This window comes from Mus caroli, chromosome 6, assembly GCF_900094665.2.
Source record: "Mus caroli chromosome 6, CAROLI_EIJ_v1.1, whole genome shotgun sequence".
Classification (NCBI taxonomy): Eukaryota; Metazoa; Chordata; class Mammalia; order Rodentia; family Muridae; genus Mus; species Mus caroli.
This window is the reverse complement of record NC_034575.1, coordinates 50,982,383-51,005,657: the sequence shown is the minus strand read 5'-3', so window position 1 is coordinate 51,005,657 and position 23,275 is coordinate 50,982,383. Positions and strand designations below refer to the sequence as shown.

The window sequence follows — 23,275 nt, the reverse complement described above, 5'->3', positions numbered from 1 at the left end:
TCTGATGATTAAGGATGTTGAACATTTTTTTCAGGTGCTTCTCTGCCATTCGGTATTCCTCAGTTGAGAATTCTTTGTTTAACTCTGTACCCCATTTTTAAATAGGGTTATTTGGTTTTCTGGATCTGTATTCCATTCTTATTTGGGTTCTTTGGTTTGGTGAGGCCTAATTTATTGAATTCTTTATATATTTTGGATATCAGCCCTCTGCCAGATGTAAGGTTGGTGAAGACTTTTCCCCATTCTGTAGGCTGACATTTTGTTCTTCTAATGGTGTTCTTTGCCTTAGAGAGTCTTTTCAGTTTCATAAAGTCCCATTTATTAATTGTTGATCTTAGTGCCTTAGCTTTTGGTGTTCTGTTCAGAAATTTGTCTCCTGTGGTCTAAGCCTGCTGCACGCTTTGGTTTCGACTTTCATGTTTCTCTGTTGTAAATATAGATTGTGACTCTGACTTCACTTGTGGTGCTGAGTCCATGGGGAACAGAGCTCTGAGGCCCAGTCAGCAGACCTCTGTGCTTAGTATGTGCTCTGAAAATGCTTCCTTCTCCATTGCTCAGCGTGTTACATGTAGGGTGAGATGTTCCTTAAACTTACTTGATCCGAGATGGATGTGTGAAAGTTAGAGTATAGCCATGACTTTTTTATGCATGTGTGCAAGAATAAGACAGTTGTGGGGAGGGTTGTGTAAGTCAAGTAAATATGTACAAATTAAACAAGAAAACACCTCGTTTAATAAAACCTCTGATAATTGTGATAGATGCAATATTTGAAACTCAAAATATATACACAATTTAAGTACACTAAAATATAGATTGGGTAGTTTCAATGAGACGCAAACTTTTGCAAATGTTAGAGAATGTTACAGCGATAAGAATTTGGTAAGACAAAAGGAACATTAGTCAGCTGATAGGCTGGTGAGCAGATGCTTAGCAACTTCACGTTCATCCAGTTGGTCACAAATCAGCTTGTCTCGTCCCTTTCTACTGTGTCCTGGTGATGATCAGGAAGTGTGCTGTGTTCCCTTGAGCCATGGCCTGTGGGGAGTCACTACCCATCCCATTTGTTCTTGGACTTTGGGGGTACCAGAGTGCATGATTGATTTCCCTGTATCCACGTTACAGTTACATAACATCTCTACAAGACGGTGAGAGAATGGCTTCGTCTCAGTTACTTTTCTAGTGCTGTAAGGGGATCCCATGACCAATACAGCTTATGAAAAAAGGCTTGCTTACTGTCTCAGACAGTGAGTCCAGGATGGTGGGGAATGCAATAGCAGGCAGACGGGCATGGCACTGAAGCAGTAGCTGAGAGCTTACATCTGATTTCACAATTAGGAAGCAGGGAGTGGTAGGGGACTTTTGAAAGCTCAAAGCCCACCCCACAGTGACGTACCTCTTCCAGCAAGTCCGCACTTTATGATCCTTCCTTAAAAAAATCCACCAACTAGAAAACGAACATTTAAATATATGAACTTTTGGGGTCCATTCTCACTCAGATTACCACAAGTTTGTTGTTATTATTGTTTCCATTTTGTTGTTTTCAAGACAGTGTTTGCCTGGCTGTCCTGGAACTTTTTCTGTAGACCAGTCTGGCTTCCAGCTCATAAAACCTCCTACCTCTACTTCCTGAGGGCTGGGATTAAAGGCATGTGCCAGCACTGCCCAGCTACAAGTTTTATTTATTTTTTTAAATTTAAATTTATTTTTAATTTATTTTTTTACACTCCATATTCCATTCCCCGACTCCCTACCCCCAAATCCACCATCTGTCTGCTCCACATCCCACACTTCTTCCCCACCCCATCCTGTCTCCATGTGGATGCCTCCAATCCCCAACCCACCTGACCTCTAAACTCCCTGGGGCCTCCAGTCTTTTGAGGGTTAGGTGATTCATCTCTGAATGAAACAAACCTGCAAGTCCTCTACTGTATGTGTGTTGGGGGCCTCATATCAGCTGGTATATGCTGTCTGTTTGGTGTTCCAGTGTTTGAGAGATCTCGGGGGTCCAGATTAATTGAGACTGGTGGTCCTCCTATGGCCTTGCACTCCTCCTTAGCTTCTTTCAGCCTTCCCTAGTTCAACCACAGGGGTCAGCAGTTTCTGTTCATTGGTTGGGTACAAATATCTGCATCTGACTCTTTCAGCTGCTTGTTGGGTTTTTCAGAGGGCAGTTATGATAGATTCCTTTTTGTGAGCGCTCCATAGCCTCAGTAATAGTGTCAGGCCTTGGGACCTCCCCTTGAGCTGGACCCCACTTTGGGTCTGTCACTAGACCTTCTTTTCCTCAGGCCTGTAATTCTTTCAGAGAGGAACAATTATGGGTCAGAGATGTGACTGTGGGGTGGCAACCCCATCCCCAGCTACAAGTTTTAAATCCCATAAAATTGATATATTACATACTAACTTCAGAAACACGTCTGTTGGAACGTATTCACTTTAGAATTTCTTTCTTAACTTTCCTAACTGTACACCTAGAAAGTTTGTTGTGGGAAAGGAAGACCATGTATTAGGTCTGCTGAAAGCCGTGTTTAATTTCTAATGCTTATGACATCGTGACCTTGGTTGGAAGCTTAATCATGTTATTTATTCTCCTTAAGGTTGCTTGTCCCTTGTCCCTAGAGGAGTTGCAGGTGTGGCTGCTGTGTCACATGGGTGTCAGTAGGTGGCAGAGAGGAGAGAGGTTATGTCTATGCTCAGTGTTCTGATGTGTGAATCTCTGAATGAAAGGTAGCTTAACAGATCCTGAAAGAAGCGAGCCTGAGATGACCACCAGTGCAGCACCAGGCAGGCCTGCACTGTCTCCCAGGATGGGGAACAGGCTGAAAATTAGAAGAACCCTTCCTAGGACCACAGACCCCAGGCTGAAGTGAGCCCACGACGGACAACTCTTATAAGGGACCACTTGAGTGGGCCAAGTGAGAAACAAGCTGGAGATGACCACTAGAACACCATCCTGGGGCCCAGACAGGGAGCTCACCTAAGATTACCACCAGTTGAGTGCTGCATAGGCCTAGAGGAGCAGACCATGCCTGATATGACCCCTGTCTGGTAGCATAATGCACAAGAGGGTATAGCACTCCAGAGACCACTCCTGAGACAACCTTACACAGTCAGAGACCCTAGGTGCCACTGAAAGAAGCAAGTAAGTGGTGGAGAAATGGGAGAGAAAGAGAAGCAGAAGCACGTGGGAAGAATGAAGAGAGGCAGAACCGAGACTGGAGGGTAGCTATCACCTGATATGAGCAACTAGCAAGGCCACCAAGGACCATGGTGGGGTCCTGGCCTGTGCTGTCACAGGCACCATGCCTGGGTTCATGGCCTTGCAGCAGCAGGCAGCTGTTCCTGGTCTAAACTGTCACCCAGGGACATGTTCATGTCTGAGAACAGTGTAAGACTTGCCTCACCCCTCACCGGGGCATTGTGGGAAAACTGGCCTTGGAGACATGAGAGCAGGAGCGCTGACCTTTTCCCTAGCCAGCTACAGAACTTGAGAGTGGCCCTGTGCATTTTGGGAGTTGCAGGTGTGCTGGCAATGAAGGCACAAGCATGGGAGAGCTGGACATACCAGTTGTCTCCCATGCGGTGGCATGGATAAGGAAGAGATACCTTCCTCCCCACACTGCCTCTCGCCATCTGTAACAAGTGGGAGACCTGGCCCTGGGCTCATAAGAGCAGGAGAACTGGCCCTGCCCCTCATCAGCTGCAGTGCTTGGGAGAGTGGGCCCTGCACCTTGCCAGGCAGCACAGTCGCTGACCCTGGTGGCTGAGGTGTAGGCAAGCCAGCCCCAAGTGTGAGTGTGGGAGAGCTGGCCCTCAAACTTGTCTGGTGTGGGGTGACATGGTGAAGAGGAGATGACCCTCCCCTCCCCACTTATTCTTTGCCGCCTAAGGCAGGCAGGAGAGCAGAACTGGCCAGAGGTTATCAGATCAGCACAGCTATCCCTGCTCCTCACCTGCTGCAGCACTCAGAGCAGACCCTGCTGTTGGGGTTGTGGGTGAGCCAGTCCCAAGGATGTGAGCATGAGAGAGCCAGCCTTGCTTCTTGTCTGCTGTGCGGTGGACAGAGAGATCCCCTCTCCTACCTTTTGTCTTCACCACAGGCAGCAGGCAGGAGAGCTGACACGTTTGCATTCATGAATGCAAGAGAACAGTCCCTGTCCCTCACCTGCTGTGCCATTGAGAAGAGCAGGGTCCTACACCTCACAGCCCTGGTTGTGGGAGATACTGATGAGTCAGCCCTGAGGCTTCAAGAAGAGGAGAGCCATTAGGCTCACCAGCTCAGATATGTCTCAGGCCCAGATCCAGGGCTTTGAATTGGCCCACCCCACCATCTCCTCCACTGAGCACATGAATAGCACATGAAGCGGCCGCTCCTACAGATCCAAAACTACAGCAGGATATCGAGAGAATTCCCAGTGAGGATCCAGTATTGATAGAGAAGTATTGGTAGCAGAAGCCAGAGGCCTTATACCATACCAAGGTGTCATTCCAATGAACATAAACAGGCAAAAATGTGTGGATACAAGGTTGTACTGTGGGACATACTGCAACACACTACAGCTTCCACAATGACATCCTTTTCCTCTGTTGCAGGAAGGTTGCAAGGGGGGAGGGTGGGTATGTGGGGCAGGGGAGATGTGTAGGCATGAGGTACATGATATGAATTCACAAAGAGCCAATAATGAGTAAAAAAAAAAAACAACCCCAAAAGCTTGTCTACTTGAAAAACCAGTCCTTCTGGATAACCATATCCACCAGGTTATGGCAAAGGAGTTTATATGCAGAGTATGGCCTGCACTTTCACTCTTCCTCCATACCAGTGCCCTTGTGATGTAGAAATCTGTGTCACATGGGAGCCTTTCAGAACTTTGGAGGACGCTCCCTTGACTTTCCTAGCCTGTTCCCTTTTCAGGGATGGCTTGCCCACCACCCACCTGGCGACAGTCCTTCTATGTATTATACAGGCAGACAAAGGTCTGGGTCTGTAACACCAATGGGATAGATGCCACTTCTGTGAGCACACTGGGTACAAGGACAAAGAGACTGTAACGGTCCTGCTGTGAGGGCCTGGAAGGGCGAGAGTCTGGTCAACAGACTAGACAGCTGTATTGGACCCCTGACCACCATGGGGGGGTGCTCTGGCTACCACAGCTGCCCACCGACCCTGTATCTTTTCTTTGTCATAGAGACTGGCACTGGGAAGACAGAAGAGTTGATCACCCAGACAGACACCACAGAAAGACAGCCAGCTGCAGGAGAACAAGGTAAGTAGGCCATGTTTCCAAGTTCTCCAGATGTCCTTCCTAACTCTGAACTTGAAGCAGCCAAACAGAGTAATGAAAATCCAGGGACACATGGATTGGTGGCAGCTGCAGGTGCTGCGGAGCAAGGTCTGGAGTCCTTGTTACAGAGCTTTAGTCTCTGTTCCTTGGTGGTGGGCAAGCTGGGTCCTAAGGAAGCTCCCTGTCATCTGCCAGTTCCCAAGCTCCTAGAATTGAGCAGTGTTGCTTTCCCAACAAGTGTTTGGGCCACGAATCAAGGGGCTTTGTGAGATCTCTTTTTGAGAGACTGGTATCTATACATGGTCGGACATCTCAATGTCCTCATGAGCAATTGCATCCTGGTTTCTTGCATTTATTTATTCTCATGCCTCCTTCTCTCCTGGTGAGAAGTGATAACCAGGCCTCCAGCCTGAGAAGACCCACTGTTTACATCAACATCCACATGCTCCTTATCCATGATGTGCCCTTCTGTGTGTTTCTGCTGCCTTTCTGGGAAGTCATTGTCATGTGTTGTGTACTGTGTGTGGGGTCTTGCTGTCATGTGCCTGTCACTCACCACCCACCTCTGTGGTACTGCTGTAAGCTCAGCTGTGTGTGCTCTGGCCAATGAGGGACAATCGGGTGGGAGATTGGAGGGAAGAGGTTTTGTTTTCCAGAATGTGGTCTTTCATGCTGTGGGCAGGGATGGTTCAGGGAATGTTTGTAGAGGGAATTTGGTGACTCCATTTGGAGCTTGGAGAGAAGGAGTTTGGTTCCCTGATGAGTATACTATGTGCAAATTAGTCCTAGCTCTGATGGCTCGGGTGAATGCTGTAACAGACTAACTACACTAACTAGCTGTAATCACTAGTGCTATCTATTTCTCCTTCTGATCCTATCTGTTGTTGTTGTTCTGTAAAACTTTCCACTCTTTCAGGCTACTCTGTCAAATGACCTGCATGAATGTTTACTGCAATGTAAAATCAGCGTAGCTGGGTCTGACATAGTTATACTGATATTTATTGAGCATTTACCATGTGCAAACATTGTCCCAAGCACTATTCACACTGAATTCATTCCACCTGAAGGATAGTTGGTTCCCCTGAGGAAACAGGCAGAGGCCAATGTCATGCATTTCAGAATGCTTGAAAATATTTGTTACCTTTTGATGGCATCCACCCATTAATGGGATGAAAATAATGTGGTCTTGGTTGAGGCAGAAGTGACATCAATTAAGCCAAAGAGGGGGAACACACTCACACACACACACACACACACACACACACACACACACACACACACACACAGGGGTGGGGGTGGGGTGGGGTGGGGTGGGGTGGGGTGGGGAGGCAACTTTCTCTTGCCTCCTACCACTCTTATCTGCAAAGGAGAAAAATGCAAATGTTATCTTTGTGTCAGGAAACGGCCTGCTGGACCAGCAGCCCTCAGGCCTGGCTCCAGCCACATCCTGAGCTTCCCTTTGTGTTATGAGAACTGTATTATCTGTTTGGTTGTGGGTTAGCCCATCAGGATTGTGAACGACCAAAGGCAGAGAAGAAAGAATCCCCTTTGGCTCTGAGCCTGCCTGACCCAGCAGGCTGACTTGTGCTTTTCACTCTGGGCCTCTGGGCCTTTTCTCCCTTTTTTTCCTCTCAGTTCCCCCAGACAGCCGTATCTCTATCCCATTTCCTTAGAAGAAATCCTTTTGAGAAGGCTAGAAGCTCTACATGGCTACCAGGGGGAGGTGTCCTCTGTGGCCACTGGCTCCTGGGTGAGTCTCCTAATGCTTTAAGTTTTCTTCAATTGTGTGGCAGGGCACTGAGAGTGGCCATTTCCAGGGTTCCATATCATGCTGCAGATGTGACCAAGTCCACCCTATGTGCTTGAGGAGATGAATGGTGGAGAGGCTTGGTGGAAACCTCAGGCTTCCCTCTATAGAAAGGCGACAAAGTTCCGAGGTGTAGTTCTGTCTCCAGGTAGGAGTGGATGGGAAAGGAATTGGAGCTGGTCTCCAACTTGGACCCATCTCTTTCATGCTTATTTGTCTCTCTGGCCTTTATTTCAAAAGGAAAAAGTTGAAAAAAGTATGAATGTGTGGAAGGGTAGTTTGATGCGGGTATTTGAAACATTATGCCATATCAGAAGACATAGTGATGGAGCCAGGGAGGATGTGGACCTGGCTGTATGCAGAACTTACCGCCACCTTAGCGACACCGGCCTAGGGTTCTTTATGTATGATATGGAAATGTTGTGAGGACTAAAAGGCTTTATAGGTAGAAGAGTCTAGCATAGTGGCTAATGAAGAAAGTCCAGGTTTTACTTCTGAAGCAAATGTATTTGACTCTGACGAAAAAAAATGACAACAGAAAGATCCACAGGGGAAAACACATGATAAGTAGTTTACATAAACACAAGAGGCTTTAAGTATAGACTCAGAGATACATGGTCAGTTATCCATTTTTTAATGCATTGTTTGGGTGAAGCATAGGAAATCATGTAAAAATATGACTGGACCTATAATCTGACAGTAGACTGAGGAAATGGTCTGTGCTCACACTGTTCATTTAGATGCTTCTGGGGATGTCCATGCAGCCTTCCTTCCTTCTTTCATTCCTTCCTGGTATAAGCAGAATTGTTCTGTCATCGGGGGTCACATGACACTATCAGGCAAGAAAGTTAGAGAACTTTTGGTCAACTCTTGCACAGAAAATCTAGGGAAAGTTAGGGTGCTGATTCTTAGGTTGTATTAGTAACCCCGAGGAACAGGGCTCCTGGTTTCTAGAATCAATTCTGAGGAAGAAGAATCCCAGTTCCTATGACTTGATCAAAGAATTCATAGTGAGACACAGGAGACTGGGAGACAGAGAACTGCTTATGGTACCTTTAATCATGAGAACACATAGAGAGAGACAAACCAGGAAGACGAAAGAGACTGCTTCAGTCAACAGCATCAATTTCTGAGCCCCAAACAGAATCATAGGACAAACCTCAACAGGCAGCAATTGCCGACGAAGAAAATCTCAGAGGAAACTGACTCTTCCCACATCATTTAATTATCATCGAACCAATGCCCTTTTTAACTCCTTTCTGATTTGTATTCTTTCAGAAATGTGTCTTATATCTCTGTATTCTGTACATCTATATTTACCTGTGATCTGCTTGGGTTGCCAAGTGTTTGAATCAGTTCTGTAAGATGCTCATGGCAGTGTGTATTTTAGTCTGTTCCGTAAGTGTGTGCGGAGTGCCGATTTATGTATGTAAACTTAGGTATGTAAACCCTATTGCTTTGAAGGATGGCCCTGAGACCATAAGGAAGACAAAGGGAACCAACTCAAAGTCTACTTTCACAGATTGTTTCTGCTGACTTGAGAGGCATTGTGAAAGAAAGTTAGTTCCCAAATGTATGTGCAAGCACGCATCACAATGGGAGGGGTACATCCTGGTAACTTACATACCTGACAAACACATCTCTGTGCTAAGTCTCTCTGAGACTCCCACCTGCTGCCAACCATAACTACTTTCTTTTGTCATGATAATACACTCCCTGATTCTCTGGCAAAGTTTTTTGGGCAGAAGTGTAATCAACATCTGGAGGAATTTGCTTGTGACTCTGAGATCTCAGTCATCTTGTCAGCAGAGACACTCTGATTTCCCCACACAGTAAGAATTTGTAATTCATGATCGTAATTTCAAACTTCAATCACATAAGTCCGCAGTCTGTTGCTTTTAGTACGAGCTTACCTTCTATGGTGAACACGCACACCTAATATTTTGTTAGTCACTGACACACGATGTCACCTGGTGTTGATGTGGCAGCCGAATATTTCCATTAGGTAGTGATGTAATGGGGAAGAAGGAGAGAGATGCCCCTACCCCCGGAAAACAGGAATCTGATGTGTCCAGGTGACAAATGTGTTAACCATGGACAGTCTTATCCCGAGGCATGGAGGATGGTTAGAACATGTCTGTCATGGAACTCTAACACACTCATTTCTGTATGTCTTCCTTGTTTTCTTTCTCGCAAAGCTAGGAATTTAATCTGAGGTCTTGTAAAGGCTAGGCAAGTATTTCACCACTTATTCTTAGACCCTACATGTGTCTTTAAACCAAATGCCAGAAACAGAATATTCATATATTCATTCATTCAGCAAGTATTTATTTATCACCTACATAGGGCTATGGCTCTTTCTACACATCTGATATACAACAATGGACAAAATAATTATAAACACTGAGAAATTTACATTCTCTAGTGAGAACGCATGTTGATCTGGCTTAGGATGGATTAGCTTAATATTTAGTTTACATTATAAAACATTTAAAGATAAAAGCCAATACTCATATGGAATGGAAGTAGGGTGGGGGAAATGCTGGGGTGGTAGGGTTTAAATGGATCCCGCAATGGGAAGACAAAAGAAAGAGAAGGAGGTTTGGGGTGGGGCACCAAAACTAAGGGTATAAAAAGAAGACATATACTACTACTCTATAACCTAATTAAGAATAATACTTGAGGGTGGTGAGATTGTTGAGCAGGTAACAGTTGCCACACAGATATGTGCAGGCCTGACAATCTGAGTTCAATTCCTAGATTCCGCTGTAGAGAGAGAGAGAACTGAGTCCTGAAAGTTGTCCTCTGATCTATTGAAAAGAGTGTGTTACAAAATACTATCCATGGGTGGATAATGCCAGTATCAGAAGCCATGGTTGATCAAGTGAACATGTTGGTGTCGGAGGTGAGGTATTTCCCTTCCTATGATTCGCGGGTTAGAAAGACCCCAGACGGTCTTTATACTATTGCTATTGACTCGAAGGTAAGATCCTATTGCAGAAGACACCATTTTTCCAGGACCTAGAGAAATCAAGCCAGAGATGACCTATAAACTCCCTTCCTCCTGGCTATCATACATACTGGCAGAGCTTCTATGCAGGCTGTGGGAATAGAAAAATTGTCAATAATCTTATGTACCTATGACCCCTGAAAGCTACAATCCAATGTGCTAGGCAAGATATTGCAAAGGTGTCATGAATGTTATGGAGCAACCAATCACACTCTCTGACAGGATTTGAGGAGGAAATGCATGCCTGGAACATCAAACAAATCTGCTCAAAAGTTCATGCCTGGGAGGTCACAGATGCTAGAATGAAGCTTACCACTTTTATTTTGCTATTTGACATGTAATCAAAATGCCTTCGAAATGCTTATGTTTATGCCTATAGACAAATTTTCCCTCAGTCTTGATTAGAGAAACCTCTCTTGGCAATGAATGATAGTGAATGGAGATAACTCAAGCTCAAGGGGCTGAGAATGAGAGAGAGAGAGAGAGAGAGAGAGAGAGAGAGAGAGAGAGAGAGAGCGCTCAGCCCTAAACAGGACAGTTGGATCACTACTTCTAAGGCTCAGGGAACATTGAAGAAGAGTGGATGGGAACAATATAAAAGATACATGTTAGGATTGTAAGACTGGGAAGCACTGTCTTCTAGACATCACAAACTCACAGCAACTGCAGTTGCCTTTACTGGGACAGCACATGACTGAGCCTGTGAATAGACAGTCATGAGGGTGGAAGAGGGGCTTGTGACAGATGCTGGGAAGGTGTACTTATGGTCTTTAATTGTGTACCCACTGGTAGGGTCAAGATGTATATAGCCCTTGATAAACTCGGAACGATATAACATAAAGCAAAAAGATGTGATCATGGGAAAGGGACTTGTAGAGAGGAGTGAGAGTTTATGGGATGGATGGGAGAGAGGAGAGGGTTTGGAGTAAGAGTGATCAGAATACATTAGCTACATGGATGCAATTGTGAAAGAATAAATTTTACTTAGAGCAAAACCAATATAAGAAGTAATTTAGGTCTCTCTAAGTGGATAACTATATATATACTTGATTATGGTAGGACATGTCTTAGTTAATTTCCTGCCACCTTTTCTGTCACTGTGACCAAATATGCCCCAGGAGCAGCTTCAGGGAGAAAGGGTTTATTTTGACCTATAGTTTTTGAGGCATTTCAATTCATCAAGGTAGCAGGCTTGTGGCTGAGTTTCATCAGGACAAGTACAGAAGAAGGGAAATCAGGCTGCAGTCAGAGGTGAGTTTAACCTTCAAGGGCTCCTCTTGGAACCAGTGAAGCCAGTTAGAGAGCCACAAGCTGGGAACCAATTGTTTAAAACACAAAACAGAAGCCTGTAGAAGGATATTTGAGATTCAAGCCAAAACAATACATCAAAAAAGAAATCAAACTATAGTTAATGTTTCTGTGTGGGAAGCCACCAGAGCACAGCCTGTTTGTGTTTATAGGAATTAGGAGAAGCTTGAACTCTCTGGCTCTCAGAATCCAAGTTAGCTACAGTTCTAGCACCTAACTGTAGATACCAATACCACCCTGATTTCATTCCTCCCTTCTTCCCTCCTGTTTCCTTTCCTTTTAAAAAAAATTGCAATTTAAATATTTGTAAAGCTCTAAGCAGATAAACACACACAGAGGAGAGAGAGAGGGAGGGAGGGAGGGAGGGAGAGAGAGAGAGAGAGAGAGAGAGAGAGAGAGAGAGAGAGAGACTACTGTCTGTCTGCCACATTTGATCCAGGGAGGCTGGACGATAACTACAGACAAAGTTTTTCTTCCTGGCTTACTTTCCTTTCCCACTTTCCAGGTAACTTTTTCTCACCTTTCTGTTTTCCTTAAATGCATTTTAAAAATAGTTGAAATTACTGCAGCTTATTTTATAGTTTGTTCTTTTTCCCTTCACTTTTTGTTCTGACATTTGCTTCCAAATACCAGCATTCCTATTACTGCCACCATCATCAGAAACCACACCCAGTGTAGAAAAGTGTGCTGGTAATTAAGGAATACATTTGCTATCTGGTTTAAGATGAATCACTAACTTGGAAGAAAGTTTTAGATCAATTTAGTTGCCAGTGAACAACTGATACAGGAGAATGTATCTGCTAGAAGGCATTCTGGCAAGTACCAAAGTCAGCAATCCCCCTTTGACTCCCTGTTCACCTTTGCTCTTTGGTTTCCAGCCTCCTGGTGCCCTTGATAATTCTGTTGCCAAGGTTGCCACTGAAGTGAGTTACCCTCTCCAGAGAGTTCTGCACCACACTGAGAAAATCTCACTGTAAAATCCCCCTTCTTTGTAACTGTTGGCTTGAAATGAGATCCAGGTGTTGTTCAGCACAGAGCATGGCACAAGGGACCTGACAGAGGCTGGACATTCAAGAAACGGAGCTCTCTCCCCTGGGACTGAATGCAAATGTTTACAGGCTTTATCCACAAGGGACCACACAGGTTTCAACCTTGGATGCTCCAATCCCCTGCTCTCCAGATTTTTGACACACATCTTTGGAGGCTTTCCCTGATTTATGAAAGGTTATATACTGACCCTCTCTCTGCTGATTTCTTTGCCTTTTTACAATCTGGCACTTTTGTACACACACACACACACACACACACACACACACACACACACACATTTTCTAGTTACAAAAGGAAAAGTGAATGTCATAAGATGATGCACTATACAGCCACTAAATTAATTACATTTCCGGCTTTCCTTCTAAGGTCAAGGCTATAATGCAGCGTTAAAGCTCTTTATATGATTCACCAGTAATAGGCCACATAGAAAAGACTTTTTTTTGTTTGTTTATTAAACAAGAAAAAGGAGAGCTCAATTTATATTAAGATGTATATTCGGTGTTTTGGTTCTGGTAGTCTGGCTTTAAAATTCAAAGTTTAAACTCTGGCTTGGGGTAAGATTATTTTCTCAGCTCTTAGGTTAAGCCACCACTCCACCTGGTAATTTAAAAGTCAGATTCAGTCAACAGGGTGGAAAGGATAGGGTTTCAAAGGATGTGTTTACAAAACATTTTCCTCCAACACTAATTTCCCAGAACAACTTGTGGTTTCCTGGGAGTGATATGACTAATTTCTGGTTATTGTAATGTGGTGGTAGGGGACATGATTGTTTCATACCTACACCTTAAAATCCTTCCACATGGTCCATCACCTCTTTTGGCTTCCTTCTTCTATAAGCTAGCTGTAGAGGACCCAGGGAAGGATTCCCAGACCCTTTTAACTGCTTGGTATAGAGGTTATAGAGGTTAGCTGAGCACACTAACAAAGGGGTTGAAAGTGGAGGTCTTCAACAGATGCTAGAACTTTTTCTTTTGATTCCCAGGAACCACAGTGTCTGAATCCTCTCCAGGAGGTTGGCTGTTGGAAGAGTTTATGGAGTTTGTCTACTCTAAGCCCTTGAACAAGCCAGGAATCAGGTGGGGAAACCCTTTGCATTAGATCAGGGGAGGAAGTGCCAGGTACCCACACAATAGCTTTGCCTTCGTGGGCATCCAACTACTTCCGCATTAGCTTCTTCTTCCCATTAAAAACACCTTCTGCCTCCTACTCCTGAGAGAGAGCATAAGTTGCAAATATTCTTCAGCTTTTTCTAAGATGCTGTAGGGCTTCATGGAACAATGGAAGGAGCTTTCTATTTATTTGGAAAAAAATGCTCTGAATGCTGTATTTTAGGCAGAGAAAGGACATTACTAACATTTTTATTTAAAAGATGCCCCTGAATGCTGGGGTGGTTAATGACTTGGAGTAGGAAGGCCAACTGACTGGGTAGATAGAAGCTATTATCACAGTGTCTGTAAGAGACAGTGGTAGCCTGGACCCAGGGAAGAACACAGGAAGGGTACTGAGAGATATCAGGTGCTCTTAGACTGAAGTCCTGACAGGACTTCATGGATGCTCTATGAGAACAATGTCTGAAGTGGACAGCAGGGTGGATGGGAATGGCACTATTGGAGCTCAGATTGTGGCTTTGATGCTGTTCTGAGAGTATTATGAACAGGGACCCAGAGGAGGCTCATTATAAAGAACCATTGTGTGCAACCCTTAATCTGGAGTCCAATCACTAAGTTCTGAGTTTGTCCCAAAGTTGGGCTGCTTTCCCAGGGAAGAAGGGCCCCCTTTCTAGCTTTCTAGACTGGCCCAGCAGAGACTCTTTGCCATGCTGAGTTTGGCTCAAAGAATGCCCTGGAACTCCATCCAGTCAGGTGTAAGATTCTCTTCTCCAGGGACAGCTTGGTAAAAAGTGGTAAAGGTGGGGCTGATGAGAGAAAGTATATGAAAGATTTCTCCCTACTTTGTATTCCAAATGAACTCTGGAGGAGGAATGGGAAGAAAGAGAGTTCTAACTGTAGGATTGGGTTCAAAGTATCAGCTGCTCATGAAGATGTGTGTGAGAGTCAGCAGGAGGGCACTGCTCAGAACACACTGATTGGAGTGGAAGATACTGATTCCCTGGTCAATACCAACAACAAAGGCATTGCCCATGGGGTAGAAGAAACCAGGGAACAAGTTGAGCTCTGCAAGTCCAGAGAATAGTTTCTAAATGCTGTGTAGTGCTTTGTCTTTTTCTAGAAACATAAAAATTAAAAACCCATGAGCAACCCAGGTATGATAGTGCGGATCTGTAAATCCCAGTGTTTAGGAAGGTGAGGCAGGAGGATTGTTATGATTTCAAGATGAGCTTGGTCTTTTTTCTTTTCTTTTTAATGTTAGTCTTAAACTTGCAATCCTCCTGCCTCAGCTTTCCAAAGGCTGAGATTACAGGTTGTACACCACCACTTCCAACTTTTGAGTTCTTTATATATTTTTTTCATTCGTTAATTAACATATTTACTTTACACCCAGATTACAGTCTCTCTTCCCTCTTCCCCTCCCAGTCTGTACTACTCCCCTCCCCCATCCCTCACCCCTTTGTCCTCACAGAACGGACAGCCTTAGAATATCGAGTTGCTGCAGGAGAAGTTGCATTTTCTCCATTGAACCTAGACAAGGCAGCTCAGTTAGAGAAAAGGCTCTAAAGCCAGGCTACAGAGTCTGTGAGAGAATCGAGAGAGAATTGAGTTCTTTATACTTTTTTAATGTGCCAAGCCATTTAAAAATGTAATATCTACCTTTAACTCGCAGGGTTTCTAGAAACAAGAGAAGGGTAGACCTGGCTTTCAGATGTCATCTGATGACACCTGCTCCAACTATAAGAAGAGAGGACCACCGTGTTTGCTTGGTTGCCTTGGCTTGGTTTCCTTACTGTAATGCATTTCTCGACAGAGCACTTGGGATAGAGCAAGTACGATCTATGCTTCTTTTGCTCTCAGACCTAAACTCATTCTTTCCTGAATTATGTAACACTAGCATTGAGCTCTGTCTGGTTTAGTTGGTGTGAGAGCCCTGCACAGAGAAGGCTGCTTTAGGATTGAGACAATGAATTTAGTAATTCTGTAGGTGTGCTATATCTAAAACCAGGGAGAGAGAGAGAGACAGAGAGAAAAAAAAACGATTCTGGGGAGAAAGAGTTTTTAAACAGTTCTAATTGTTCAGGTAAGTTATTTTTACCACACTTAGGGGATAGAGAAATGATCACATTGTTATTATTTTTGATAGATTATATTTCAAGAAGCTTTGTCTGTTAAGTGTGATTAAATATAATTTTAATTTCACTCACTCAGGGAAAAATTTCCATTACACTAGGCTTTCTTTTTCTAGATAATTTACTATGGGAGATGCTAACTCAGGTGTCCAGGCTCTTCACTTCAGCACCTTCCCTGGCAGAAAAGAAGACAAATGTTTCATTTAAAAGTTTGAAGTGCAGAAAATGAGAGTGATTAGAAACTTTAAGTGGTTGCTATGTAAAACACATACACACACACACACACACACTATATATATATATATAGTGTGTGTGTGTATGTATATATCTACATATACTATATATAATGTTATATGTAAAATCCTCTCATAAAATTAGTGGCTACAATAATAAGCCGACATGTTATTGTCATGTATAAGAATTTTTCTCAGTGTTTGCTGAGCACGCATGCCCATGCTGTTGCAGGTCTGACATGCTTCCTCACATGATCCTCACTGAAAGAACCAGACAGGGAGGTCTGGAGGTTCTGCACATCTTAATTTCACTGATGAAAGAGCTAGTGCACACATTCAGGTCGGTCTGTAAGCTTCTTTCACACTTGCATCTTCTAGACATGACTGTTACACGTAAAGGATTGCAGCTAGGATGCACCAGCAGGGTTTGGATGCAGCCCTGGCTCTGGTGAAGGGATGGAGACTTCTATGAGAAATGAGGTTTGTGGTACCCGTTGTTTTATGATTAATTTATCTTGCCATCAAACGATCACAGTGAGTATGGCTCTAGGATGCCACTAAGAGAGCTTGCCATTCAAGTCCCAGCTAAGCTGTGACACAACAAACCAATTTCTTTATAAGTACATGGTGAATGAAGAAAGACTATCCAGGTGTAATTAACCTGGGCTCAAGGGGTTTGTTGGATCCCCGATCTATTGTCTTCTGAAGTCAACTGAAGCTACCTAGCAACACACTTGCCTGACTCTTAATGTTGGCGAGAATTTGCTAATTGTGACAAATTCCTGCTCAGCAAATGAGGTGGACTTAACCTTATCTCTGGGATACCTTGGTTATGGGAGAGGATCCCCTTGTGGGACTCAGCTCTGGTCTTTGTGGCTCTCCAGCATGTGTCTGGCTAAGCATGATCATTTTTAGATGTTTGGAAAACCCAAGGGACACATGGTGTGGGGACATAAAGGCTTGCGAGTCTTCTGCGTCCCAAGTCCTCCTGTGCCTCGGTTTCCTTTTCGCTCAGTTGAGACTTAGCTATAGGATCCTTGAGATTTCTTCCACCTTCACAAACACTGGAGTCCAATGCACTTGACAAACTCAAAATTAAAGGAGCTGGGCCAGCGGCTGGATATAGATTGTTTAATTTATGTTGTAAGCTGCACGTTGTAGGGTTTTTGTGTAGAAACGCTCACCCACAAATGAGTTACTTTGGTAATTATCTTCTGGTCAGGGACTGCTGAGAAGAACTACTATCAGGGCTTAGGGCTAGTTCTGGGGACAAATGTGGGAGGAAGTGGGCGTGGTAATCGCGCTACTTCCTTGTTTGGAGTAAACTTGGGCGTCTCAGGACTGAGGTATTGGCTTCTCCATCTCTTGATGTGCTTTGGGGGAGCTTTCCAGTCTGTCAGAGAAAACATACTTAGAAGAAGCACGACTTCAGTCCCCGCCATTCCCTCGGGGTCCCCCAACCTCCCCCAGCCTCCAGAGAGCGGAGCGCGAAGGGGCGCGGCAGCCCGGGCCAGCCCACAGCCACACGCAGCTTCGCCAGTGCCCCTGCCATCGCAGCTACAGCGGGCTCGGGATGGGGCAGTTGCGGGGGCGCAGGGGCTTCACTAGGAGCCTTGGTTGTTAGCTCCCAGGTCTGGGTGCCTGCAGCCGGTGTGAGCAGCTTGTACCTAGCGCGGGTCTGCAGTGACAGTGCAGCGGAGGGAGGCTGGGAGCGGGCTCAAGCCAGGACCGGGAACGCAGGAGTCATGACGGACACCAGCCACAAGAAGGAGGGCTTCAAGAAATGTAGGAGCGCCACTTTCAGCATCGACGGGTACAGCTTCACCATCGGTGAGAACTTTGCACCCGGGCCGTACCTGGCGTTCTCGCACACGACAGTGGCGGTGGCGGTGGTGGTGGTGGTGGCGGTGGCAGATTCTAACCGGGGAGAGGGTGGGCACGGAAATCTGGGTTGGAGGGTGCTGGCTGGAGGGAGCCCCTGGAAACCGTGACCTGCTGGCGGGGAAGCTGGAGTGTGGCTTGTTCCAGCTACTCTATTGCTTTAGCTGGCATCCTGCTGAAATCGGTTTTCAATTATACCGATTTCCTCGCTGAGGTTTTGTTAAGTCTAGGAGAGAATGGATGGGTAGAGACGAATGGAGACAGACTGAGGAGATAAGAAGAGGAGTCAGAAAGAACTGAAGGAAGTAGACAGACACAGAGACAAAGAGTAACTGATATCTAGGCACAGACCACCAAGTCAGAAGTTTAGGGACTGGGATAGAAAGATAAAAGCTGAGAGGAGAGGGGAGAGCTCCAGGGAGACAGACCTAAGGCAAGGTCCGTTTAGAGTCCCTAGCTCCCAGAGGCAAGATTCAGGTAGGCAGGGAGGGAATATGTATCTTGCCACTGGAAAGTTAAAACAAAAAACAAAACAACAACAACAAAAAAACCACCAAGCAAACAAAAAACAAAAACAAAAAAACCCAAACCGGGTATGTTGTTATTTCTGCTCTTCTTCTGCTCCAAACTGTTCACCAGGAGTGAATGGAGGGACAGAAGGGTCTGGCAGATTTCTGACCACAGAGTTAACTCCCATTTGAAGAGGCCCGTCCTCTATAGTTTTACAGAGTTTCTGCTGTTTTGAAATGACTTGTCATGGCCTGGCATCTTCATACTCTTGGGAAATGAGCCCACCTGGGAGATGGAGACAGGCATGGGACAGCTTCATTTTGGAATTTTAGCTTTGGCTAGCAGCAGGCCTGAAGCAGTGACATAGGCGCTCTTCCCAAGTTCTTATCTGAGAGAGCACTCAAGCGACTATAGCATTCAATCTTAACCCCACAATGTCCTTGAGAATGAGGGTATACCCAATTTTGCTTTTGGCTGCACCTGCCTGGAGGTACAGCAGGAAAGTGCTGTAGCTATGAAGAGACCAGTGATGACCTTTACTTGTGCTCCTGACAAAGTGGTCCATGGTTTGTGGAACAAAGTAAATATGTTCCAGATACACTGTATCACACCTGTCAGACAACTTTCTCCAGATCATTCTTGCAGCCAGGAATGCCATTCCCCTAAGTGAGCATTGAGAAATCATGCCTACCCTTCATTAGCTTGCTTCCCTTCTCCACTCTCCATCCCACTGGAAAGACATCCCCACTGCAGACCCAGGAGTTCACCCCAGAGCTGGCCAGCCAGGCATCAGATGGTGGTAGCCTGTGAGAAGTCCTCAGGGGACAAGGCTTCTTTACCTTTCACTCTCTAGAGGCAATAGTCTGTGCTCAGAGAAGGTGCTTCAAAATGAACTAAAAGCTCCAAGGTCAAAACTGTCCATCTAAAGGTCATGTGAATTGTAATTTTCTTGACTTCAGTAGAAACAAACTTTCAAAAGTAAGTTTTAAATTTTATTTGGTAGTTCCCGTCAGACCTTATCCTCTAAAAACGTTCGTCTCCCCAAGATGTAGGATCTTAGTGTGGTCTTCCTCCACCTCCACTCCTTCGTTTCCCATTAGGGGAGATGGTCTGGCAGAGCCCAGTCACTGGTTGTGTCTAGTGGTCAGAAGGTCCTCAGCATGCATTGGCCTCTTTGAGATGAGAGCTTTCCGCCCTTCCCGGCTTCTCATCTGTCGTCCTCCTCTGTCAACAGAGGCTTATTGAATTTTTCTCTATTAAATGATATGATTTAGCATAGTGTCTGCCACATGACAAAAATTCAATAAACAGTAATCGTTGCACTCATGCAAGACATTAAACTAATTTATGAGGAGTTTATGAAGACATGTAGACACGGGACGTATATCCAGGGATTCTGCACACTTGGGATTACATGTCATGTCCACAAGAACATGTTATAAGTAATAAAAATTAAATCAATAAAAAATAAAATAAAAAGTAAAATAAAACTTTTAGATTTTTAGACCAATATAATTTAGAAAATGTAGATATTTAAAAAGGATAAAGGAAATTCACCCATTTTATCATTTGCTGCTAAATGTTAATATTTCCGGTTTATACTTTCTAATATTTTCTACATAGGTACAGTTTTATCATAGTGTTTGGAAATTTCATACTTAAAAATACATTAGTTTTGCTTCCTTCTCTAGGAGAAGTATTCCCCTAACCAATCTCTTTTTGTGGGCTACTAAAGTTCTCACTTTTCACCGTTATGGGCAATGATAAAAACAAAACCCTTGAGGATACCTAGGAATACTTCCTCCCCTTTATAAGGTGATCTATTTAAACATGAGTGTTTTCTATGTGATAATTATAGTATGCAAAATGCTGGAGGAATAAATAAATAATCTCATCTGCCATGTGACTGTTAATCCCAAGTCCAAGTTTTGTTTAGGAATACCTTTTAAGGTTAAGCTTCTAGCAGTGCAATTGCTTGGTTCAATTGCTTGCATAGTTAGGGACTTTGAAGTGTTTGACTCCACCACTCTCTGGAGAGAGTTTCTACTTAGTGTGCCCACCCTTAGGGTGTCAGAGTCCTAGCATGCTGTCATGAATGTTGGTCACTGTAGCTTTAAAAGGTTTTCATGTGAGAGGTGAAACGTGGCACCTCAATTCAACAAGTTTTAGTATTTTGTAAAGTTGTTTTCTCATTTTCCTTGACTGTTTTACCTTGGGGGAGTCATGACTTCTTAATTTCTAAAAGCTATGAATTTATGTAGTGTATGCTAATTATATCCACCATATAATTGCTATTATATGTTAATTACTTTGACATACCATATGTTAATATAATAACGATATATTATGTATGTGTGCATTTTCATACATGTTTGAAAGCGTTTCAAGTACATTTTGTCAGATATCTTACATGTATTTTTTCCCAAGCAAGACCCTTTTCCTCACAGCATCATTATACAGCAGTCAGGACAGATGCTTCAATGCTGCTGGTTCACCTTGTGCTTCAGCAGGATGGATCAGAACCCCACCCCCAACGCCATGTAGGAGAGATTCCTGAATAAGTCCTGATGGTCCCAGATTGCTCCTTTTCTTAGGCACCTGACCTTCCATTCTAGGAACCACCTCTTCTTCTAGACTATTAATTTGTTAAACTTTTGGGTCAAAATATTTTGCTTAAGGAGTTCATAGGGCCCAAAATATGCAAGATATTCTTCTAGGAAAGCCTATGGTGATAAGGAAACTTTGGGGTCACTATAGATGAGAGAGAGTCATGAGCCACCCCTATGACAATGTTGTGAACACCCCCTGCTTCTGGAAGATCCTTGCCCTCTCTTTAGGGAAGGGATATTTCCCTTCTGGTTCTTACTGGACCTGTGGCTCTCTTAGGAGAGAAATACTCCAGGGGAATGTGGTCAGACAGAGTACAAGTGGATTGCCTGGGAACAGAATATATGGATCGTGTCCTGGTTAGATTTTTGGCAATTTAATACAAGCTATGGTTCTCTGAGAAGAGGAGAAACACTTGAGAAAATGCCCTTACAGATTGGCTTGTGAGCAAATCTGTATGATGTCTTCTTTATTGATTATTGATGTGGGAAGTTCAGCCCAGTAGGGGTGGTGCCACTTCTGGGTGGGTGGTCCTGAATGATATGATGAGCAGGTTGAGCAAGCCACAGAAACAAGCCAGTAATCAAGGTTCCTTTATGGCTTCTGCTTCAGTTTCTGCCTCTAGGTTCCTGCTCTATTTGACTTCATGCCTTGACAGCCTTCAGTAATGGGCTGTTACTTGGAAGGATACCATGAAACACCCACATCTCAAGTTGCTTTTGGTCATGGTGTTTTATTAAAGCAATAGAAACCCTAAGGACGACTGTGAAGAGAGGCCAGAAGAGTTGAATATTCTGTGGCAAAGGACAGTCGTGCAAAGTAAAAGCTGGTCTTAAAACACCAGTAACACTGTAACACTCCCATGGGACAAGCTTCAGCGGGCTGGATTCTTAGAGTTCCCGACGTGGGAGCTGATGCCAAAACTGATTGAAAATGGGATCTTCAGAGAAAGAGTAGCTGTGGGGTATAGTCAAAGCTCTCCACTGGTACTCCACTCTCCACAGGTACTCCACTTAACATACTCTATCACTTCTCACAATTCTGAAAGGTAGCTTGTATGGTCCCAGTTATAAAAGAAAAAAAAAAAAAAGGAGGCAATCTTTCTAGAAGTCACATAGACAGGAACAAGGTTGATCACTCCCACCAGGCTCTCCTCCCCACACCACGCCACCTCCCACAGTAGCTATGTCCCAGGGAAAATGGCTTTGTGTTCTCTTCTATGATTTACTATGATGGTATGGGTGTGTGATTAAGAGGTCTGAACAAGTCAACACTGACATAGGTAGAAAGCACTACTAACCCTCTTTCTACCTGAATGACCTCGATTAGGCCTGTGACTGAAGCCAGTGATGGACGTGATTAACTGTAACCGAAGGCCATGTGCACTTGGGAGTGAGCATTTGAGTGGGAAATGAATGGGAACATGTGTGGTGGAGCAGGGTCTTATATATTTGGACAGATTTTTTTCTTGTCTTCTGGTGCTTGGGTTTCTTTTGGAGTTGGTGTTACGTGGATTTATAGATCCTTATTCAATCCTGCAATGCAAACAGACCCTTATTCCTGTGAGAAGCTTTGTCTGCAGAAATACAGAGACGTTAGTTTTGTTGAACCACCCAGTGTGGCCTACTTGACCCCTACCCACAGCTCATTCTTCAGAGGGGAAAATGGTGGTTTCTTCTATAGTGTCAGAAGGAACTGGCAGAAGTGAAGGTAGGCCACGTGAAGTTGGAGCAAAGAAGCTGCTTCCATCAAAGATAGTGACAGGAGAATTATAATTGAGAACTGAAGTGTAGTCAAGAGAGGGATGTTTCCTACAGCAACTGCTGCTGGACCCCAAGCCCTTTATTTCTTTTTGCATTGTTCTTTAGGAAAAAAAAGCAAAGGAGTTCTGAGATCACAGTCTGTGGCCCAAGAGGCAGGACGTGAGGGACCCTGCCCCACCTTCAGATTGTGGGGCCTGTGAGCCAGAGCTGAGGGTGTGAGGTCTGCTGGTGGATTCCCCTCTCAAGAGGGACAAAGGGCAGCAGGACAACAGGGTGACTTGGCTGCCAAAACTGGGAGTGGGCATTTCACTCCTGCACAGGTGGAGAGGCTCTCCCCCCTTGTATGTGCATGTGGCTCAGCCGTGTACAGTGCATGTGTTTCAGGTCTTTCTCAGCCCAGACTGATCTCTCTGCCTTACCTATTGTCTATCAATGTGTGTCCTGTGTGTGTGTGTGTGTGTGTGTGTGTGTGTGTGTAATCCATCCCAGGACCTTTGTGCTGGCCTTGTAAACATCATTGGAAAAAAGACCCCAGGAAAGATAAGTAAAATACAGAAGCAATTCATTCACAAGGTATACATTC

General features: G+C 44.5%; 1 protein-coding gene and 1 non-coding gene across 2 annotated transcripts in view; both read left to right on the top strand.

Moving 5' to 3' along the window:
* Positions 1 to 23,275, top strand: part of Pde1c (phosphodiesterase 1C) — a 535,503-nt gene that overhangs the window by 65,602 nt on the left and 446,626 nt on the right. Inside the window, exon 2 of the mRNA XM_029478709.1 lies at positions 5,187 to 5,264. Within this exon, the coding sequence (XP_029334569.1) occupies positions 5,187 to 5,264 (78 nt within the window). The remainder of the gene's footprint in view (positions 1 to 5,186; positions 5,265 to 23,275) is intronic.
* Positions 2,609 to 2,740, top strand: LOC115031390. The gene has a single exon (XR_003837030.1). It is a non-coding gene; the product is annotated as a small nucleolar RNA SNORA17 (small nucleolar RNA).